General features: G+C 34.1%; 1 protein-coding gene across 6 annotated transcripts in view; it reads left to right on the top strand.

Annotated features, from left to right (window-relative positions):
- DENND4A (DENN domain containing 4A) overlaps positions 1 to 23330 on the top strand; it is a 127022-nt gene that overhangs the window by 97569 nt on the left and 6123 nt on the right. For 5 of the 6 annotated variants that reach the window (XM_087428546.1, XM_087428542.1, XM_087428544.1 and 2 more), the window contains 10 exons: positions 2035 to 2224; positions 5859 to 5953; positions 7266 to 7441; positions 7536 to 7682; positions 8682 to 8880; positions 9117 to 9371; positions 10351 to 10468; positions 11092 to 11254; positions 11405 to 11469; positions 19705 to 21091. In XM_087428546.1, coding sequence (XP_087284672.1) covers positions 2035 to 2224; positions 5859 to 5953; positions 7266 to 7441; positions 7536 to 7682; positions 8682 to 8880; positions 9117 to 9371; positions 10351 to 10468; positions 11092 to 11254; positions 11405 to 11469; positions 19705 to 19841 — 1545 coding nt within the window. In that variant the 3' untranslated portion in view covers positions 19842 to 21091. Of the gene's footprint in view, positions 1 to 2034; positions 2225 to 5858; positions 5954 to 7265; positions 7442 to 7535; positions 7683 to 8681; positions 8881 to 9116; positions 9372 to 10350; positions 10469 to 11091; positions 11255 to 11404; positions 11470 to 19704; positions 21092 to 23330 lie in introns of those variants that run through there. The other variant, XM_087428545.1, reaches the window with a different exon arrangement.

The raw sequence follows: 23330 nt of genomic DNA, 5'->3' as shown, positions 1-23330 counted from the left end.
ACAAATTGCAATCTGAACATAACTCAGTTGACTGCCTGCTAAAACAAAAATTTTTGGTGTTCTCCAAGAGATTATAACAGTACTCAGATTATAAAACATAACATATGCAGTGTCCAAAATAGAATCCAAAATTACTTAATACATAAAGAACTAAGAAAATGTGACCAATTCACAAGGGAAAGACAACCCTGAGATGACCCAGATGTTGGAATTATCAGACAGAAACTTGAAAGCAGCTGTTATCACTAGATTCCCTGAGGTAAAGAAATTCACTTTTGAAATAAATGAAAAGAAAGGAATTCTCAGCAAGAAATAGAAACTATTAAAAAAAAAAACAAATTTTATAACTGAAAAATACACTCTGAAATAAACTCATTGGATGGGTTCACTAGTAGAATGGAGATGACAGGAGTCAATGAACCTGAAGACTGGAGTAATAGAAATTAAGTGATTGGAAGAACAGAGAGAAAAGACTTTTTATAAAAATAAACAGAGCCGCAGAGACTTGTGTGACAATATCAAAAAGTATAATAAAAAATTGGAGGTCTAGAAGAATTGAAGAAAGAGATTGTGATAGAAAAGATATTTGAAGAAATAATGGCTGAAACTTCCCAAATTTGGTAAGAAAAAACAATAAAAAAAATAGATTTACAGATACAAGAGACCCAGAAAACTACAGACAGAATAAACTCAAAGAAAACCACATAAGAAACTGCTAAAAACCAAAGCTATCCATCTGCTAATAAGAAAATGACTGCTGGAACAAAAAAAAAAAGAATAAAAACTACCTTGAAAGCTGTTCAATGATACATTACCTACAGAGGAATAAGGATTTGAATGACCACATATTTTTCATCATAATCCATGGAGGAAATAATACAGTAGAACAACACCTTTAACGTGTTGAAAGAAAAGACCTATCAACCCAGAATTCTATATCCAGTGAAAATATTCTTCAAGGGTGAAGGTGAAATAAAAACATTTTCAGGTAAAGGAAAAGAATTCATGGCCTCAGACCTTCTCTATAAAATATGCTAAAGGAAGTTCTTCAGGCAGAAGAAAAATGATACCAGAAAGAAACTTGGATCTTCAGGAATGAAGGAAGAGCAAAATAGATGATAAATAGCTCGTTAATATAAAAGACCGCTTTTTGCCTCTTAAGTTTCTTTAAGTACTTATAATTGTCCAAAACAAAAATTATAACATTATTTCATGGGCTTTTCAATATATGTAGATGTTTTATAGTGGTAAAGGGACTCACATCACTGATATTCATTGTAGTTATGTTATATATGAAATGGTACAATATTAACTTCAGTAACATTAAGTAAGATTATAAAGGATTAGGTATGTTATATTGTACTCCCTAGAGCACCCACTTAAAAAATACCATGAGATGTAGCCAAAAAGCCAATAAAAATATTCACATAATCTTAAAAATAACAACTCAATAACACACACACACGACTAGAAAAAAATAAGTTGTATTATCTAGGCAGTGGAATTACAGATAGTTAAAAATTTTTTTCTTCATACAAAAAATTGTGTCTACCAGATTTTCTTATGTATTATTGGTATAACCAGAAAAAAAGTAACTTATAATTTGGTGGTCTCAAAAATGAAAACTAGAAATACATGTCTTTGAAACCTGGATAATTGTAGAAAAGAATAGAATAGAAATAGAAATGAAGTTTTTTTTTACAAAAGAATAAAATGTAATTCTAATGGTATCATTCGGGGCTGGGATTTGCAGGGAGGAAAATTAACAATAAATCAAGATTTAAAGTCAGCAAGAGTATCGTACTAGCAGCTATCTATTTTGATCTAACTAAAAAATGCTGTCCTAAAAATTGATCTCCAGCACGTTTGTCCAAATTAGTATGTCATTATAAAATTGGGTTTTTTTCTCCAAGAAGTTGTAATGTTGATTAACTGCTCATCTGAGTAGTATAGGCATTTCCTCTCCCTTAGAAGTGACTTTTTAAATAATTAACTTTAAATAGAAGGAAATTAAGCTTATAATTATGTCCTTAGGATCAAAGTTCTGATCGTACCAGTCTTTCTTCAGTGGGAGCCCAGGATTCTGAATCTACCTCTTTAACAGATGAAGATGTCTGCCATGAATTGGAAGGAGCCACTTCCTCCCAAGAGAGCAGTGCCACTTCAGGGACTAAGGGAATTGATTTCAGCAGAACAAGCCTGGAAAGTTCTGCCTCCTTAGAAGGTTTGTCCAAACAGTTCTGTTATACTGCATTTGATGTGTGGTACCTTTACTTTTTGCCCTTTATGTTTTAATTTTGTAAAAGATTTGCATGGCTCCCAAGTCAAAATAGTAGAACCAAGGCACTTTCAGAGAAGTCTAGCTTCCATCCCCACTTCATCTTGTTTTCTCCCTGTCCCTAGATGTAACCATTTTTATTAGTTTTGGTTTATCCTTCCATTGTTACTTTTTTAAAAATATGGGGGGGTGGTGTTCTTATTACCTCCTGTCTTCTTACTGAAAAGGTAACATATTGTAAATACTTTCCCACTCCTTGCTTTTTTCACTTAACAGTATATCCTGAAGATCTTTCCAAATCATCACATAGTAATGTCCCTCATTTATTTTTACACTTATATAGTTCATCATGTGTGGATGTATCATAGTTTATTTTAACCACTCCCCTATTGATGGACATTATGAATTCCAGTCTTTGACTATTATAAATAATGCTATGATGCAAATATGTCATATTATATTTTTGCCAGGGTATCTTTGGAATATACTTCACAATTCTTCCTTGAAGTGATATTGCCAAGTTCCCTTCTTTAGGGGTATACTATTTTGCGTTCACACTGGCAATATGTAAGAGTACAATCGTGCGTTGCTTAATGACAGGGATACGTTCCAAGAAGTGCGTCGTTAGGGATTTCCTCCTTGTGCGAACGAACATCATAGAGTGTACTTACGCAAACCTAGATGGTGTAGCCTACTACACACCGAGGCTATATGGTACTAATCTCATGGGACCACCATTGTATATGTGGTCGGTCCATCATTGACTGAAATGTTGTTTTGCGGCGTATGACTGTAACTATTTCCCCCACGGCTTTGTCAACAAAATATGTTGGCAAACTTGGATTTTTGCCATCTGAGAGGTGAGGAATGCATTTCAGTTTAGTTTTCATTTATATTTCTCTTGTAAATGAAGTCGAGTATCTGCTTATATGCTTAAGGACTATTTGCATATCTTTTTCTGTGGACTGTCCTTTGCCTACATTTTGCTTATTGGTCCTTATTTTTTTTTAGTTTTAATAGCTCTTTTTTATATTAAGGAATCAATCTTTTGTCTCTTATGTAAGTGGCAAATACTTTTTCCAAGTTTGTCAAGTTTATTTTGTTTTGTTTTTGCCAAACAAAAGCTTTTAATTTTATGTCATCAAATGTATCGTTTTTTCCTCTATTGCTTCTGGATTTTGAGTCATTAGGAAAGATTTCCCCTTCCCTAGGTTCACCAGTGTTTTCTTCTGATAATTCTCCGGTTTCCTTTTTAACACTTTCTGAGGTCAGCAAACTTTTTCTATAAAGGACCATATCATAAATATTTTAGAATACATCTCTGTCACATATTCTTTTTTGTCTTTTTCTTTTTTTAACAATGCTTTCAGATGTAAAAAACCATTCTTAGCTTGTGGCCAAACAAAAATAGATTTTGACTCCTCATTTAGATATTTAATCCATTTGAAATGTATCCTATTTTGTGAGGAATGGATACAATATAATATTTTTTCATTTGTACCTTTGCTATTTTAAAAGTTTTTATTGTGGAAATCTTCAAACATACACAAAAGTAGAAGGAATAACACAATGAACCCCCAAATACCCATCACCTAACTTCAACAATTGCCAACAAATGGCCAATCTTGCATCTTTTCCTCTCTCTCCTTTGCTGCCAACATTTTTCCTTCCCCACTGGATTATTTTAAAGTAAATCCCAGACAACTTATAATTTTATTCATAAATATTTCAATCTGTATCTCTAAAATATAAGGACTTTGATGTTATATATTTTTTAACTTTTTATTAAAGTTATTTATTTAATAAATTTATTTTTTATATTACTATATGTTATACATATAATGTGAACACTTTTATGTACGTAAATATATTTCACAAATTGAACACACCTGAGTAACCAGCACTCAAGTCAAGAAACAACATTAACAGCATCCAGAACTTCCTCTCATGCCCACGTCTAGTCACTACTCCCTTCACAGATAGATATTACCTTAACTTCTAACACTCTCTGTTAGCATGACCAGTTTTGACCATTTTATGGGCTCATACAGTATGTATCTTTTGTGAAGCATTCATTTTTTGAAAACATAATTGTAATACCATTATCACATTTTTTAAAATGTGACAATATTTATCATATAATGTCTTATATAAAATATTTATTTAGTTTAAATTTTCACATTATCTCATAAAGCTCTTTTTATAGGTAGTTTGTTCAAATTGGGATTTAAACAAGGTCCACTTGGTGCATTTGGTTGATATGTCTGTTAACTCCCTTTTATCTTTGTTCCCTCTCTTTTTTCCCCCCATCATATATTCAAGAAGAAATCAAGTGATTAGTTCCCCTCCCTCCTTTTTTTTTTTTAACACACAAGAACGGTTTGTTGTGCTAAGCAAATAAAACTTACCTCACAACCTGATTCATATTTATTAAAATGAATATTTATTCTGTGCTGTAGATTAATTAGATGCAAAAGGTAGGCTGCCCACATATGATTGAATTGGTCAAGGCTAATAGAAGGTATTAGAAAGCAGTTTTGAACTAGCTTTAGCAGAGAGGGATTATGGAAGGTTACTGGGGAAACAGCAAGGACAGAACTGCGGTTGCCACCAGCTCTAAGCATCTTCAAGGATGATGTGAGGCTCAGCTCTCTCCCTGCCGCTCTCCATCTCTGCCGCTCTCCATCTCTGTGCAGCAGGGCCGAGGGCCATTGGTAGCTCTGGAGCTGCCTTTTTTTCCCCTTGTCATGTGTTTTCTGAAGCAGTCAGGTCGTTAGTCTGTATTATGCTGATTGCATCCCCATAGTGGTGGTGAATGTTTTCTTATCCTCTATTTCTTGTGAACTGGTAGTTTACACAATTACTTTTTTTTGACCTTTATATTTATAAAAATACCAGTATTCATTCATAAAATTTAGTAACTACTGGGGAAAAAATAGAGAGAGAAGATATAGATTACCTCCAGTTTTACTAACAAAATATAGCCACTGTCAACAATTGATTTTACCACAGGACTCCCCTTACCTTTTGCTGCTGTTGTTGTTTCAATACCTACCAATATCCCATTGCTCTTAAGAATATACTTGGAAACTCTTCCCTAGAGTTTAAGAGCAAGATTACTGTACCAGATCTTAAAAAGATCCTTTTAAGGCAGAGAATTGCCATTAAATTTTTTCATGATTTCAAATAAGATTAACTGTTTTACACTTTTTAGACCTTAGAACTAAACACTTTCTCGTATTTTAAGCATGGAAAAATAGAAAGAGCAAAATAGTAATTACAAACAACTGGAATGCCTTCTAGCCTGTACATACAAAGTGCTTAATAAGTGAGTAATGCATGAACACACCTAACACGTGGGAATCAGTAGAATTAGAGCACATTTCCTTAGATTTGTACTCAAAACAAAAATGCATGCATTGAGAAACATTTTTTCTTTATTTGTTTTTTCTTAAATTACTTTTAATATTTTCAATAGAACAGTTTGACATTTTATCAAAGAATTTATGAAAGTGAAAGATTCTGATATCCTTTCTCATTAATTTTCATGGTTTTGCTCTTGTTTTTTAATAATGAACAGGATCTCTGTCAAAGTTTGCCTTACCTGGAAAATCAGAAGTGGCATCTTCCTACAACACGAATAATACAAATATCTTCCAGAACTATGCAATGGAGGTACAATTTTAAGCAAAACAGCATCTTCATTTACTACTTTATAAAATTTACATTTCTTATGTATTGACGATCTCGAGTAGAGTAATAAAAAGTTGAATATATAGCATCTGATAAACTTCAAATATATATTGCATCTGATAAACTTAAAATCCAGTTTTGGGATATCTAGTATTTCAGATTATTGAAGTCATACTACTTTATATCTGTTTAGAACAGTTCCATGCTTCCTTTGAGATTTATCAATATACAAAAGCATTTTCATTTATAATATTTATATTTATCCCTTGTTATATGTAAGTTCTCTTAGAATTTTTATTTCACATCTTAAAAACGACCAATATTGCTAGGCAAGCACCGTTTTTGATGAGGGTACAGGGAGAGTTCTGGCATTTGTGTCAACTTTTTCCATCATGTTTTTCATTCTTTGTATCAGTTTGTGGTAGATATCTGCTGGATATGCTGCTATATCCCCTTTTCTTACAGTGAAAAAGTTGTACTTTTACATTTTAAAAAATTTACCTAATTTTTGTGTAAAAATTGCTTCCAAATACATTTGTGAGTGTTGTTGCTAGTTCATGCTAATTTGCATAAATTTGGAAAATAAATTTGCATACAGGAAAACAAATGATGAGCACTGATGTTGCAAGTTACAAAGTTTCTGATGGTTTCAAGAATTTCTATATTTTATTAATGTAATGACAGCATTGACATTTATCTACAGTAGTGCTTCTCAAACTGTCTGTAGTGACAGACCAGGTTTTTTTTGTTGTTGTTTTAATTTCCAAACTGTCATGGCTGATACTCGCGTGTAAAATGTATTGAATACACATTTAGATGTTGCAGCAATGACAAATTACTTTAAAAGTTTCTAAATCCTCTTCTCAATTTCTTTCTTTATCTCATCACAAACTAGTAAAAGTTTGTGGATCAGTGCTTGTCTGGTGACCACACTTTGAGTAGCACAGATCTATAATATGTAATTACAAATACCTATTTTGGGTATTAACAAATTAATGCTTGGGTATATTTTTCCATTAATAAAACCATGGCAGATTTTATAGTAATTGTACTGATTAAAATGCTCACTTAAATGCAGCTTTTTCTTTCAGGCAAAAATTTTCGAATAGGTTTAGCTGAAATAGTTAAAGATGAGTATATTATATAATGCACTGAATGTAATCCATTTTTTTTGTTTGTAACTTCTGAATCCTTCTGAGTTTTAATTTTCCAATGGATTTATGAATTGAAATGGTTTTTAATTCATAATATGCACTGACAGGCTTACTTTATAAAGAACTGTTTTCTCCCATAGGTTCTCATCTCAAGTTGCTCTCGGTGTAGAACTTGTGATTGTCTTGTCCATGATGAGGAAATCATGGCTGGCTGGACAGCAGATGATTCAAATCTCAATACTACATGCCCATTTTGTGGCAATCTTTTCTTGCCTTTTCTGAATATTGAAATAAGAGATTTAAGACGACCTGGAAGGTGATGATTTATGTTTTTTTTCCCCTTCATGTTTAAGGATCATATTTCCTAGAATATCTCTTTTCTCAAAAAGCGTGTGTGATTCACATTACAGATACTTTTTGAAGTCAAGCCCATCTACAGAAAATATGCATTTTCCATCCTCCTTTTCAAGTCAGACAAGACAGTCTTGTATCTCAACATCAGCCTCTGGTCTTGACACATCTGTTATCTCTGTTCAAGGGAATTTTGATCTAAATAGGTAAGTATGGTAATGCGGAACTATATTTTAATGACATATGTTACACATGTTTCAGATAATAACAGAAAAATTAGCTGACCATTTTAAGGTTTAAATTTCTACATATAATAGATTCATAATGTTAAATTCTTACTACTAATTAAAACAATATTAAAATTCTCTAGAAACCTCAATGTTTAAACAGTTATGTTTATGTGTTATGAATCCCCAGAGTTTAAGCTGTATAATTCATGTATGATAATGTTTACTAGTATTTTAAAGGTAAAAATTCTGTAGAACACTTGAAGTTTATAATGAGCATCTTTCTCTTATCTCTATCCCTTCAGGAATTAAGTCAGTACTAACTTAATTATACTTTGTAATATTTAATTTTCTACTTAGGAATATTTAATCATCTAAGAAAACATTTGGAGCTGATAGAGGAACTATAAAATTAAACTTATACAGAAAGCCTAATATAAGTAAATCTACGCTTAAAGCAAATGTAGAAATCAACTCCATTTTGGAGAAGTGCCGTATTGGTAACTGCATGTGCAGAAGAAAATGCCTCCATAGTACTGGCAGGCTAATTTGACCTGTTTAATCCTGAATGCTTGTCTGTGTGTGCACCTTCTGTCATCATAGGTCTATTGTAGCCCTTTCTTTGACTGTCTCCCACTAGCTTATGACTCCTGAAGGAATAGCATGCCTATTTTCTCTTTTCTCTGCCTTATATCCTCTGGGCCTAGTGTGGTTTCTGCTGTATAAAAGTTGTTCACTAAATGTTTTGAATAAGTGAATGACTCTTGAATATTTAAAGTTCACTTGATAAAACGGAAATCTTATATGACTAGACTACTTAAAAACATATCCTATTTCCCAGCTGAAGCCTGAGTAACATCTTTCCTTTGATTTACTTTGGTATGTCCAGCTCTGATTCTAAAGGGAAGAACATGGTCTTTCTAGATGAAATAAATTAAATCTAGACAATGATATGCTTTTTCTTTTTTAATTCCCAAGCAAATCTAAGCTGCTGGAAAATTCATGTGCCCGAAGTATTCAGATTCCTGCTGATAGATCAAAAACAGCTGTGTCAAAATGTCCAATATTTCCAATGGCCAGGAGTGTTAGTACTTATGGCCCCTTAGATAAGGAAGACACTGGAGGGCAGAAGCTCATTCCCACAGGCAGCCTGCCAGCTACTTTACAAGGAGCTACAGTATGTATTTTCGTGTTTTTTTAAATTTGCACTTGGATAGTTCACCTGTGATTTTGTTCCCCTTGTCCTAAACAGCCTTCTTAGCTTCAATTTTATTATTGTCAAGCAGAGTCTCTTGTCCCATGATACAATTATAGTACCTTTCTATTATATGGAAATCATTGACAGGAATTTTTTAAAAATGATTTAGTATCATCAATTTCTATTTGTCATTATGGTTTTTATTTATTCAACAGGATTCTTTAGGATTAGAATGGCACCTGCCAAGTCCAGATCCTATCACTGTTCCATATCTTAGTCCTTTAGTGGTGTGGAAGGAACTCGAAAGCTTATTGGAAAATGAAGGCGATCGTGCGATAACAGTGGCAGATTTTGTGGACCATCATCCAATTGTTTTTTGGAACCTTGTGTGGTATTTTAGACGTCTTGACTTACCCAGTAACTTACCTGGATTGATTCTTTCTTCTGAGCATTGTAACAAATATTCAAAGGTATGAGAGTAAAAATTAACTAAAAGGCAGTGCTACTGTCACCATTGTAATGTTTGCATATTCCTAATGACAGAATAGTAATTTCTATGCAAAGTATTTTTAATAACCATCTGAATCATTAGATCAATACAATTGCTTTAGTTGCATTTACAAATAATTTTTCTTCTTATAGTCTAGCAGTAAGACAAAGTCATGTTTTTTAGCCTTCTGTAAAATTTACACAAAATGTTCTTAAATTTTTGTTATAACCTCAACAATAAACTGTAAATGACTCTTATGAGAAGAGTTTGTCAGTTGGCCCCATTCAAGTCTCATACCTGCTTAAGAAACAAGCCTAACACTTCTTTAGGAGGATGTCTGTAATTCATATTGCAGTCATGTGCTGCCATTCTCTTCATTCCTTTACTCTGAATTCTTGCTTAACATTTTAGGTAATTAGTTTGTTATATGTTCACTTACATTTCTGATATGTTGTTCTGTAAAGGTGTTTTTACTTTTTCATATGTTATCACCACCACTGAGTTGCAAAGTCTCTAAATTCAGGAACCTTGTATTCTCCCTTCTCGTACTTCGTGTCTGTGATTGTGCATGTGCTTCTTCAGTCCATGATGAATGAGTGACCAAGAGGTTAACTCAGTCAGAGTTACCTGGGCTAGGGTCTTAGACTGATGTAGAGCGGGGATCCTGGGTTCATCTTTCTGTGGACCCTCAACCATAAGCTGGTCAATATTAGCCCTTCATGGTACCCTTCCTCACTGATCTCAGTACTTTGTTATATCTGCTACTTTAGAGATCATTAGCTTAACTCAACCCATCTTCTCAGTAGATATAAAATGCATACAAACCAGTCATTTTCTGTTCTCTCTTCTCTCTTGCATACATACATTCTAAAAAATATTTATGAATATCTTTATAAAATATTTACAAAACATTATCATGTAAAGATCATTAATAAATATTTGTTTATTCTTCAACACAGATTCCCCGCCACTGTATGTCTGAAGATAGTAAATATGTTTTAATACAAATGTTATGGGACAATATGAAATTACATCAGGATCCAGGACAGCCCTTGTACATCCTCTGGAATGCCCACAGTAAGTGCTATCATAGAATGCTGACTTCATTCATATGAGAGTAATCTCTACTTGCTTTAACTAGCGTAAACTAATATATAACTGACTTTTACTTTACTATACCACTTTTTGTCTTACAGGTCAAAATCGTACTCTTTTGTTTGAGAGTGAGTGTTAAGTTTAAATTTTTAGTGCTACCTTCTATGGAGGTCATGATTGTTTTTGGTTTTTTGTTTTTGTTTTTGTGAGGGGTGCCGTGTATGTGCTGGAGGGGTTTTGTTTTATAGAGTTCTGCTTTCAGCACACTGCTTGTCCCAATTTCTTCTTTTTACTTATTTTTTGTTTGTTTCCATCCCAGGCTGCTGATTTAGAATTTCCTCCAGGGGCTGTATTAAGGAAAGCAATATTTTTAGTTATAGTCTATTTGAGGCTACAAAAAACTGTAGGCCTATTTTTTATCATTATTTGTCTTACTTTTTCCTTTTTTTTCTTTCTTCATTCTTAGATTTCTGTTCCTTTATCTATTGCCCTTAATTTATTTTTAGTGCTTTGTAACTTCTTTAATAGCTATCAGTTGCTGCTTAATTATATTCTCCTTTCTACTTAGAACATTTTTCTTTATCTGCTCTTTTATTCTTTTACAGCCCAAAAGTATCCAATGGTCCATTTATTGCAAAAGGGTGATAATTCATTTAACCAGGAACTATTGAAAAATATGGTAAAAAGCATTAAAATGAATGATGTCTATGGACCAATGAGTCAGATTTTAGAGACACTGAATAAATGTCCTCATTTTAAAAGACAGAGGTAAGTCATTCTCTTAAATGAATGCGTTGTTCCTGGAAGCAGATTAATATTTGTTAGAATATCTCATGCTTATGATAGCATAAGAATTTTTGTAGACAATATGCAGACTCTATCGATAGTAATATTTTCTCCACTCCTTTTCTCCCCTAGGAGTTTATATAGAGAAATACTATTTCTCTCACTTGTGGCACTGGGAAGAGAAAACATTGATATAGGTAATTCAGTATAATATATAACATGTAATATTTATATATCATGGTATAGTTTTCAAAATTTTTTTATACTGGTAGTCCTTATTATTAATATTAAATTATATTAATATATTAGAAGAATTGTTTCTTTGATTTTTTTGATGTAATGTAAAAGATATTTGATATTTTGGTCATATTAATAACAATAATGGTAAATAATAAAAGCTAACATTTTTGAGGGCTTACTGTGTGCCTTACATTATAGCAAATACTTTCCATGTATTACCTCATATAATTCTCCCAAAAGCCCTATGAGATAGGTACTGTTATCATTTCCATATTATTATTGAGGTGACTAGGGATCCAAGAAGTTTAGTAACTTCAACTTAGATTTCACAGTAAATAACAGAGCTATATTTAAACCAAGCAGTCTTAATTTCCAGTCCAGTGCTTTTAACTATTGTGTCATATCATTAATGACATTAAGCTGTTTCAGAAGGGATATAAGATAGCTAATTATGTATTTTAGGAGGTCCCAGACTTTTTTGGTTGATCATCTCCTTTTCCCAGTTATTGTGCTTGGCCTCCTTAAAGTTTCCATTACCAAGTCCTAAGAAAGGGCAGAAAGAACCCCTGGTCGACAAAAAGAAGAAAATTGGTGGCTATCAGGCATTGAGAGACTCAAGCATAGTTTTGGCATTCTGTCTAAGAATTTATAATGTGAATAAATTGATAAAAATGATAATTTATACATATAATTCATCTGACTTGAGTGGTTTCTGACTTGGGTGCCCTACGTAAGCCTACTCACCAGTTAATAAGAGAATATGTAATAGGCCCTACTTCTTTTAGGTGACTGTGTACTGTCTTAACAGAAACATACCTAGTTCTTTAGCACTAGTCCACACTTCAGTTGACTTTTAGATTCTATTTATTTTATTTTTCCCCCCAAAGCCCCAGTGGATAGTTGTGTGTCGTAGCTGCACATCCTTCTAGTTGCTGTATGTGGGACTCGGCCTCAGGATGAACGGAGAAGTGGTGCCTCGATGCGCACCCGGGATCCGAACCCGGGCCACCAGCATCGCAGCGCGCACACTTAACCACCAAGCCACAGGGCCGGCCCTCAGTTGACTTTTAAAGTGCCCGTGACATTTGCCATAGCCATTTATTAGTGTCATCAGACTCAAAATGATGATGATGTATAATAAGCTTATGCACTATTACAGGTTGCTCAATCAGGCCACATGGAGCATGCATAGAGAACAAGGGCTCTCCCTGTGGTGCTGGCTTCCCAACAAGTTCACTGAAGGATGGGAGAGAGAGCAAGACTTAGTGAGTGAAGTAGAGGGCTAAGAGCAGCCATCCCTAACTGGCTATCTCAAGGGGTTATCAGGTGCCATCTGACCAAAGGTGACTTGTGCCACTGGGAATTGTCAGCCTCGATGCCAGGAGAGAAATGTAGAATTTGGCAGCAAAGAAATGTATGGGTGAAATGGTAAACATCTTACAGAATGGAATTATTAGATGGGTGTGATATTTTAAATAAAACCAACACTTAAAGAACGAAGAGACTAATTTAGTTAGAAAGAAAATAACTCTCCTCATTTAGAACATAGGAGTGGGAAATTGGCCTTTCACTGAAATGGCCTTTAAAAATTTAGGTAGAAATCTAAGCCAAATAGAGACTAGTGTGTAGTATCTTTGTTTGGAAAACAAAGTATGACCCAGATAAATATAACCAGAGAACATTGTAGTCAGAAGTCACATTAAATTATTGATTACCCAGTTGAAACAACAAAGTTGGAAAAATTTGGAAAATTCCCAATAGAAAAGTAAAACTTATTTAGAATTAAGGAATATTTGATGGAGAAGGCTAAAGGAAATGTAACTGTGTTTAACCTATAATTTTGTTTGTAAACAAATATTATGAATGTGTTGAGCTGCCCTTTCCATTAAAAAGAGGAAAAGAATAGATGGGTTCAAATAGCAGCCAGGAGCTTTTGAGCAGAATGTTGTGAATATTTGTTTTTTCACCTTAATGGTTGTGAAACACTGAAGACTATTAAAAATAAGAAACTTGACAAATGATTCTAATGTTCAACTGGAAAAATAATCATGCATGAATAGCCAGGAATCAAAAATACATGGTAAAAGAAACAACAAGAGCATTAAAATGGTACATTAGAAAATACCTAGTTAACTCAAAAGAAGGCAGTAATGGAGGAATTGAGGATCAAAAGAAGGCAGTAATGGAAGAATTGAGGACCGTAAAAAGACAACAAATAGAAAACAAATAACAAAATTGCAGTTGTAAATTCTGCCTTATCAGTAATTACGTTAACTGCCAATGGATTAAACTCTTCAATTAAAAGGCAGATTAAGGGGCTGGCCCGATGGTGTAGTGGTTAGGTTCGCACGCTCCACTTCAGAGGCCCGTGGTTCGCAGGTTCGAATCCCAGGCTTGGACCTATGCACTGCTTATCGAGCTATGCTGCGGCAGGCATCCCACGTATAAAGTAGAGGAAGATGGGCACGGATGTTAGCCCAGGGCCAATCTTCCTCAAGCAAAAAGAGGAGAATTGGCAATGGATGTTAGCTCAGGGCTTATCTTCCTCACACACACACACACACACACACACACACAAAAAGGCAGATTTGCAGAGTAAAGATTAAAAAAAAAAACAAACACAATCCAACTATACTATATACAGAAGACACACTTTAGATTCAGAGACACAAATAGGTTGAAAGTAAAAGGATTGAAGAAGATATTCCATGCAAATACTACTAAAAAGAGGGCTGGAGTGACTATACTGATATCAGACAAAATAGACTTTAAGACAAAAACTGTTACGAGAGACAAACAAAGGACATTTTATAATGATAAAACAGTCAATCTACCAAGAATTATTGTTTATAACAATTATAACATATATGCACCTAACAACAGAGCTCCAAAATATATGAAGGAAAAACTAACAGAATTAGGGAGAAATAGACACTCAACCATAATAGTTGGGTATTTCCATACTCCACTTTCATAATGGATAGAACAACTAGACAGCAAGGAAGTAGAAGACTTGAACAACACTGTGAACTAACTAGACATAAGAAATATCTACAGAACACTCCATCCAACAACAACAGAATACTATTCTTCTCCACATGAAATATTGTCCAGGATAAACCATATGTTAGGCCATAATGCAAGTCTCAATAAATTTAAAAGGATTGAAATCATACAAAATATGTTCTGTAACCACAGTAGAATGAAATTAGAAATCAATAACAGAAGGAAAATAAGGAATTCACAAGTATGCAGAAATTAAACAACACACTCCTAAATAGTGAATGGGTCAAAGAAGTCATAATGGAAATTAGAAAATACTTTGAGATGAATGAAAATGAAAACACAACATACCAAAATTTTGAGATGCAGTGAAAGCAGTGCTCAGAGGGAAACTTACAGCTATAAACACCTACATAACTACCTTAAGAAATTAGAAAAAGAAGAGCAAACTAAACCCAAAGCAAGCAGAAGGAAATAAATAATAAATTTAGAGCAGAAATAAATGAAATAGAAAATAGGGAAGAATTATTTTTGAAAATAGAGAAACTTATTGAAATCAAAAGTTGTTTCTTTGAAAAGATCAACAAAATTAACAGACCTTTAGCTAGACTGACTAAGAGAAAAAGAGAGAAAACTCAAATTACTAAAATCAGGAATGAAAGAGGGATATTACTACTGACCTTACAGAAATGAAAATAATTATAATGGAATACAATAAATAATTATATGCCAACAAATTAGATAATTTAGAGGAGATAGCAAATTCCTAGAAAGACATAAACTACAAAACTGGCTCAAAAATAGAAAATCTTAGTAGACCTATAACAAGTAAAGAGATTGAGTTAGTAATCAAAATGCTTCCCACAAAGAAAAGCCCAGGACCAGATGGTGAATTCTACCAAATATTTAAAGAAGGATTAACACCAACTGTTATGGACTGCATGTTTGTGTACTTTGCCCAGATTCATGTGTTGAAGCCCTAATGTGATGGTATTTGGAAGCAGGATCTTTGGGAAGTAATTACATCATGAGCATGGAGCCCCCATGATGGGATTCATATCTGTATAAGAAGAAGAAGAGAGCTATCCCTTTCTCTCAGCCTTGCGAGGATACAGGGAGAAGTTGGCTGTCTGTGAATCAGCAAGAGCGTTCTCACCAGATACCAGATCTACCGGTACCTTGGTCTTGGCTTCCCAGCCTCCAGCCTGTGAGAAATAAATATTTATCATTTTAGCCACCCAGTCTATGATATTCTGTTATAGCAGCCTGAACTAAGATACTAATCCTTCACAAACACTTACAAAAATACAGAAGAAAAAGAAATACTTCCTAACTCATTCTGCGAGGCCAGTATTATCCTGACCAAACCCAGACAAAGACTTCACAAGAAAAGAAAACTACAGAGCAATATTAATATTGCTTATTCATATAGACACAAAAATCCTCAACAAAATACTAGCAAATGAAATCCAACAACATATACAAAGGATTTATGCCATGACCAAGTGGGGTTTATCCCAGGAATGCAAGGTTGGTTCAACATACAAAACTCAATATAATATACCATATTAATAGAATAAAAAACAAAAACTACCTGATATCTCAATAGATGCAGAAAAAGCATTTTTCAAAATTCAACAAACTAGGAATAGAAGGGAACATCCCCAACCTGATAAAGGGCATTTATGAAAAGCCCACAATTAACACCAAACTCAATGGTCAAAAATAGAAAGCTTTCACCTTAAGATCAGGAACAAGGCAAGGATGCCTGCTTTCACCACTTGTGTTCAACATTGTACTGAAGTTCTGGCCAGAGCAGCTAGGCAAGAAAAAGAATAAAAGGCGGCATCCAAATTGGAAAGGAAGAAATAAAACTCTCTCTAGTCGTAGATGACAAGATCTTATATATATAGAAAACCCTAGAGATTCTACATCAAAAAAAACCCAGACTATTAGAGTTAATAAATGAGTTCAGCAAGATTGCAGGATATAAGATCAAGATACAAAAATAAGTTATCTTTCTGTAACTAGCCATGAATAATCCAAAAGTGAAATTAAGAAAGCAGTTCCATTTACAATAGCATCAAAAAGAATAAAACACTTTCCACCAGCTGGGAGAAAATATTTGCAAAACATATATCTGACAAGGGCTTAATCTCCATAATATATGAAGAACTCACACAACTGAACAACAAAAAAACAAACAACCCCATCAAAAAAGGGGCAGAGGAAATGAACAGACACTTCTCCAGAGAAGATATGCCGATGGCCAATAGGCACATGAAAAGATGTTCAACATCACTAATCATCAGGGAAATGCAAATCAAAACAACACTAAGATATCACCTCATGCCTGTTAGAATGGCTATAATCACCAAGACAAAAAACAACAAATGTTGGAGAGGATGTGGAGAAACAGGAACCCTCATACACAGCTGGTGGGAATGCAAACTGGTGCAGCCTCTATGGAAAACGGTATGGAGATTCCTCAAAGAATTAAAAATAGAAATACCCTATGATCCAGCTATCCCATTACTGGGAATCTATCCAACGAACCTGAAATCAACAATCCAAAGAGGCTTATGTACCCCTATGTTCGTTGCAGCATTATTCACCATAGCCAAGAAGTGGAAGCAACGTAAGTGTCCCTCGACTGACAATTGGATCAAGAAGGTGTGGTATATATATACAATGGAATACTACTAAGCCATAAAAAAGACAAAATCATCCCATTTGCAACAACGTGGATGGTCCTGGAGGGTATTATGTTAAGCGAAATAAGCCAGAAAGAGAAAGACAAACACTGTATGATCTCACTCATATGTGGAATATAAATCAACACATGGACAGAGAAAACTGTATTGTGGTTACCAGGGGCAGTGTGGGTAGGGGGTGGGCACAAGGGGTGAAGGGAGACATATATATGGTGATGGACAAACAAATATGTACAACCCAAAATTTCACAATGTTATAAACTATTAAAACATCAATAAAAAAAAATAAAACACTTAAGAATTTGATTTAACCAAGAAGGTGAAAAACTTGTACGATGAAAACTACAAAACATTGCTAAACGAAATTAAAGAAGACATAAATAAATGGAAACACATCCTTGTTCATAAATTGGAAAACTAATATTCCTAAGATATCAGTACTACCCAATGCAATCCCTTTCAAAATCCCAATGATGTTTTTTGCAGAAATAGAAAAACCAACCCTAAAATTTATATGGAATCTTAAGGGACCCCAAGTATCCAAAAGAATCTTCAAAAAGAACACAGCTGGAGGATTCACACTTACTAATTTCAAAACTTACTACAGGACCGGCCCCGTGGCTTAGGGGTTAAGTGCATGTGCTCCGCTGCTGGTGGCCCGGGTTCGGATCCCGGGCGTGCACCGACGCACCGCTTCTCCGGCCATGCTGAGGCCGCGTCCCACATACAGCAACTAGAAGGATGTGCAGCTATGACATACAACTATCTACTGGGGCTTTGGGGAAAAAAATAAATAAATAAAATTACAAAACTTACTACAAAGCTACAGTAATCAAAACAACATGGTACTGGCATAAAGACAGACATATAGGCCAATGGAACAGAATAGCCCAGAAATAAAACCTCTCATATATGGTCAAATGATTTTTGACAAGGGTTCCAAGACCATTCAATGGTTAAAGGACAGTCTTTTCAACAAATGGTGCTGGGAAAACTGGATATCCACATGCAAAAGAATGAAATTGGACCTTTATACAAAAATTAACTCAAAATAGATTGAAGATCTAAATGTGAGACCTAAAACCCTACGAAGAAAACGTGAGACAAAAGCTACATGACATTGGATTTGGCAGTGATTTCTTGGATGTGACACCAAAGGCACAGGCAACAAAAGAAAAAATAGACAAATTGGACTTCATAAAAAGTATAAATTTTTGTGCATCAAAAGGCAATATCAATGGCATAAAAAGGCAACCCACAGAATGGGATAAAATATTTACAAATCATATATCTGATAAGAGATTCATATCCAGAAAATATAGAGAACTCCTAAAACTTAACAACAAAAAAAGAAGCCAATTCAAAATGGGTAAAGCACTTAGACATTTTTCCAAAGAAGATATGCAAATGGCCAATAAGCACATGAAAAGATGCTCAACATCACTAATTATTAGGGAAATGCTAATCAAAACTACAGTGGGATACCACCTTACATTATTAGGATGGTTACTATAAAAAAATAAAAAATAACAAAGTGTTAGTGAGGATATGGAGAAATTGGAACCCGTGTGCACTGTTAGTGGGAATGTAAAATGGTACAGCTGCTGTAGAAAACATTATGGCAGTTCTCTCAAAAATTAAAAATAGAATTTCCATATGATCCAGCAATTCCATTTCTGGGTATATACCCAAAAGAATTGAAATCAGAGCCTTGAAGAAATATTGGTGTGCCCATGTTAATAGCAGCATTATTCATAATAGCTAAAACGTGGAAGCAACCCAAGTGTCCAATGAAAGATGAGTGAATAAGCAAAATATGGTATATATGTACAACAGAATATTATTCAGCCTTAAAAAGGAGGGAAATTCTGACATATGCTACAATATGGATGAACCTTGAGGACATTATGTTAAGTGAAATAAGCCAGTCACAAAAAGACCAATACTGTATGATTCCACTTACGAGGTACTTAGCGTAGTCAAAATCATAGAGACAGAAGTAGAATGGGAGTTGCCAGGGGCTGGGAGGAGGGGAGAATGGGGAATTAATGTTTAACTGGTATACAGTTGCAGTTTTACAAGATAAAAAGAGTTGTGGAGATGGATGGTGTTGGTGCACAACATTATGAATGTATGTAATACCACTGAACTGTATAGTTAAAAATGGTTAAGATGGTAAATTTTATGTTATATATATTTTTTACCACAATTTAAAAATTTGGGAGAAAAAGAATTTTTAAAAATTGGCATCTTAAAACTTGAAATTTCACTGATCTGTGTAATCTAGCTCTAAAATGCTATGGATTATAAGGTCTCCTTTCCAGCTCTGAAATTCTGTGGTCCTTTAGTTGGCAGAAATGACCTAGGAATTCCTTCTTGGCCTCTAATTTTGCAGTTCTATAGTATTACCAAAACTTGATTATTGTTAACATCAAATATAAATTTCTTTATGCCTTTATTTATGAATTTTTGCAGATGCATTTGATAAAGAATACAAGATGGCATACGATCGTCTCACACCTAGTCAAGTCAAGAGTACACACAACTGTGATAGACCACCAAGTACGGGGGTGATGGAATGTCGAAAAACCTTTGGAGAACCTTATCTTTAAGATGTATGTGTGTGTATACTTTCAATATGTATTGTATAGTCAGTGTATAAAATAACACTTTCAGATTCTAAACTTTTTTCTTCGATTTTTGAAAATGCATTTGTAAATGGTTCAGAAAGTCTAGATAGCTTATGTACAGAATGTTTTAAGAAGAGAATAGTGACAAGTGGGGAGAGAACCACTTTGTTTCCCATTTCTTTTCTTTTTCTTTTCTTCTCCTGTAACAAGTAATTAAGTATTTTTGTGATGAGGAAATCCCTAAACAAAGTTAGTTCTCATAAAATAAGAACTGTTTTATGGTTTCTCTTGGTAGAGACAGATTGAAAAATCATGTATGGAACTTAAACAAATGTAAGATCAAAGTATTCCTTGTTTTCATAGACTGTTCAAATGTTTTGCCCATGAAGTTGTATTATACATATTTTAAATTGTTTATAGTAAGTTGATATTTTTTTAATTTTTAAACAATATAGCAAACTTAAAATGAACTTAAATTTATGAAGCAAGCAATTTAAGTGCTTATTTTCCTTTTCTGCTGCTATTTGAAGTAATTAGTCTAGCTGCAGATCTCTATATGTATATCTATCTATATTTTTTTTATTACTTGAGAGAATGATTCAGAAATGTCAGTGCTAGTGTCAGTGTTGTCCTAGGATTGCATGTTAGTGCTCCTGAGCCTGATTGCAGTGAGCGAGTCATGGCAAGGGTGTGCACTGCTCAGACTGACTCACTGAGCCTTGTGGAAGGAGAGCCAGAGAGGTTCCAGGTCTGCTTCTAGAAAATCAACATACCATGATCCCGAAATGTTCTCTATTGCTAATAGATACATACAGTACACAGGGAAAAGAGCTTACAAAGCCAAATGTCAATTTAAATTTTAATATTCTCTGTGCACACTTGTGTTGGGAAATATGTCATACAATTCACTCTGTTCCAAATTTTACCCATATTTTAATATCTAAAATGTTGGGTATGATGCAAATTGTACTATATTTCTCTGGAATATGACCTACTGGAGTATTCTGTTAATATTATATATATATAAATATTCAAAATATTTTTTCAGAAGCAGAAAAATAATAACTCTCTAAAAATACAGCCAGATAGAATTTCCCATATTGAGGAGCTTGCTTTTTCAATAAGCCTTCAGAATCTGAAGTTTATGGAATCTAAAATCCAGAAATATCCAGAAATCAGACAATAAATTGAATGTTTAAGCACCATGGATATTAAATAGACTCTAAAAAATATTTTTCGTCCCATTATTTCTAATATCACTTTCTTTGGGTAATTTCTGATAAAAGTATCCTTTGGCTGTTAGAAATATTTATGGATTTTCAGTATGTATTTGTGTATGTTTGCATACATTGTCATTAATGAAGGAATTCTCTAGCCAATTTCAAAGAAGAAAAAAGTGGATGGTCCCAGATTAGTTGTGTAGAGCCAGTGGAGTCCAGGACACTTGGACTGGAGCTCTCTGGAAGTCCTGAGACAGAATCAGTTCAGCTGCAGAAAAACCACCTTTTGAGTTCACACCATTAGTGACTAGCACCAAGCTGAAACATTTCACAGCTTTCAACTCTGGGAAGTAATGGGGAGAGTTTAAAAATGTAAAATTTTAGTTCAGTTAGTTTGGGGCTGAACTTTCTTACTTGAAAAATCTGGTGCTATGCACATATATCTGCCTCTCCTTTGTAAATACCACTCTGATCTTAACCTTCTTTACTATTCAGATCCAAGCTTCACATTCTAATTGAGTCTTACATTCTCTAAATCATTCAAAAGTTGTCAAATGAGAGAAGCATTTGATATATAAGTAATTAGTACTTCTAATTACTTATATTGTGTAGGGTGGCTTTTGGCATTGGTGACAAACATCCCTCCAAACAGGATTCTGGGGTTCTATTCTGATTTTTTGTTATTGTTTGGTTTTTTTCCCTTATAAGAACAGCTTTCACTATTGTTTACCTTTTTTTAAACACAAGCAATATGTAAGAATACTAGTTTATTGATTTCAAATATCTAACCAAAAAAAGTGAGGTAAAGCCCATTCTTTACGGTTCAAACTCATTTGAAAAAGTGAATGTAATTTTTATCTCCTCCCCCCGCAACAAGTTTTGTTTCTGCTTCTGGTTGGGTTTTGCTTCCCCTACTTTTAATCCCCAGGGAATATTATTTGCACAAATTTAGTATTTAAAAATAAAACCTAAAACATGAATAGAAAGTGGTAAGCCCTGCTTAAAATATAGATCATCCTTTAAAATAACTCTATACAAACTTTTCTTCAATTTTCACTCTGATGACCGTACATTTTAGAGAATCACGGCCAATCATGTTAGAGAGAGATGCCCTTTTACTATATTATCTATCTCTTATTTTCTTATTCTTAGTTTTGTTTATACATTTAATAGTTGAAAATAAACCATGCTGTGTCCTGGTATAATTTGTTTACTACTTCCTCCCATTGTGTTTTGAATGTTACACATTTGTATTTTATATATTTCCATATTCAGCTTTTTTCTCCTATTGTCAGGGAATTATGCAGCCTGTTCATATTCTGATTTTTGTCTTTTTTTCCTGATTTTTTGGGAGGGGTTTGCTTTAAAACCCTAAAACCACCACCTTATTTTATTAAAAGGTTTTCTAATATGCCTTTCCATTTTTGTATGTAGAGAAATGGCCCCTGAAAATGTTCGTTCAGCATTTTAGGTGATAAATACTTATTTTACTTTGTGCTGGTAATTATTATGGTACTTGAGTGCAAACAGCAAGTGTTAGCCTGCTGTATATACAAGTTATGTTGTATTTCTAAATACTTTGTAAGTATATGGTAAGAAAATACCCATTTGTACGGTAATGTGCGATAACCCAGCTTTATTTTTATTTCTCCCACTAGAACTTGACAGCTGCTATTAGGCACGTTATGTCAGAACAGGAAGGAAAAGAGCAGGCTGCCTCTTTGAGAGGGCTCTTGGCCCGCCTTCGTGCTAGAGGTATCATGCTCTGCCTTTCTGTTTGGATACAAGACTAAGTTCTATTTCAGAATTGATCCTCTAGCAGCTGCATACCAGTTTACCTTAATATCCTCAGTACTTAGTATCTTCTTATTATCCCTTCATACTACCCTCTTCCTCTGGCCTCAAAGTAAGTACACTTGCTGGCTTAATTATTTTTGTTTACAAAATTAGCAGCACACAAACTAATACAGGAATTTCTGTCCTGATTCAAAAATTCTGTGTGCATGTGCTTATTCTCTGAGATGGTAACAGACTCTTCTGATAAAGTTGCTGTGGCCTTTCCACAGTTGCTATTCATTTAGATGGCTCCCTCCTTTAGTATTTAAAGATTTTCTTTTCAAACATAGTAGTAGACAAAACCACTGGAGCAACTGATGGAATTTTCTGTAAATGAAATTCTCCAGGGTTTGCCTACTCATCCCAGTGAAGGGCCTGAAGAGAAGTGTGCCTTTGGTTGTGTAGGCAGCCTTAG

This window comes from Ceratotherium simum, chromosome 3 (genome assembly GCF_057802395.1).
Source record: "Ceratotherium simum simum isolate JZ-2026a chromosome 3, ASM5780239v1, whole genome shotgun sequence".
Lineage (NCBI taxonomy): Eukaryota > Metazoa > Chordata > Mammalia > Perissodactyla > Rhinocerotidae > Ceratotherium > Ceratotherium simum.
Note: the sequence above shows the minus strand (reverse complement) of the source record. Positions and strands in the feature narration are given on the sequence as shown.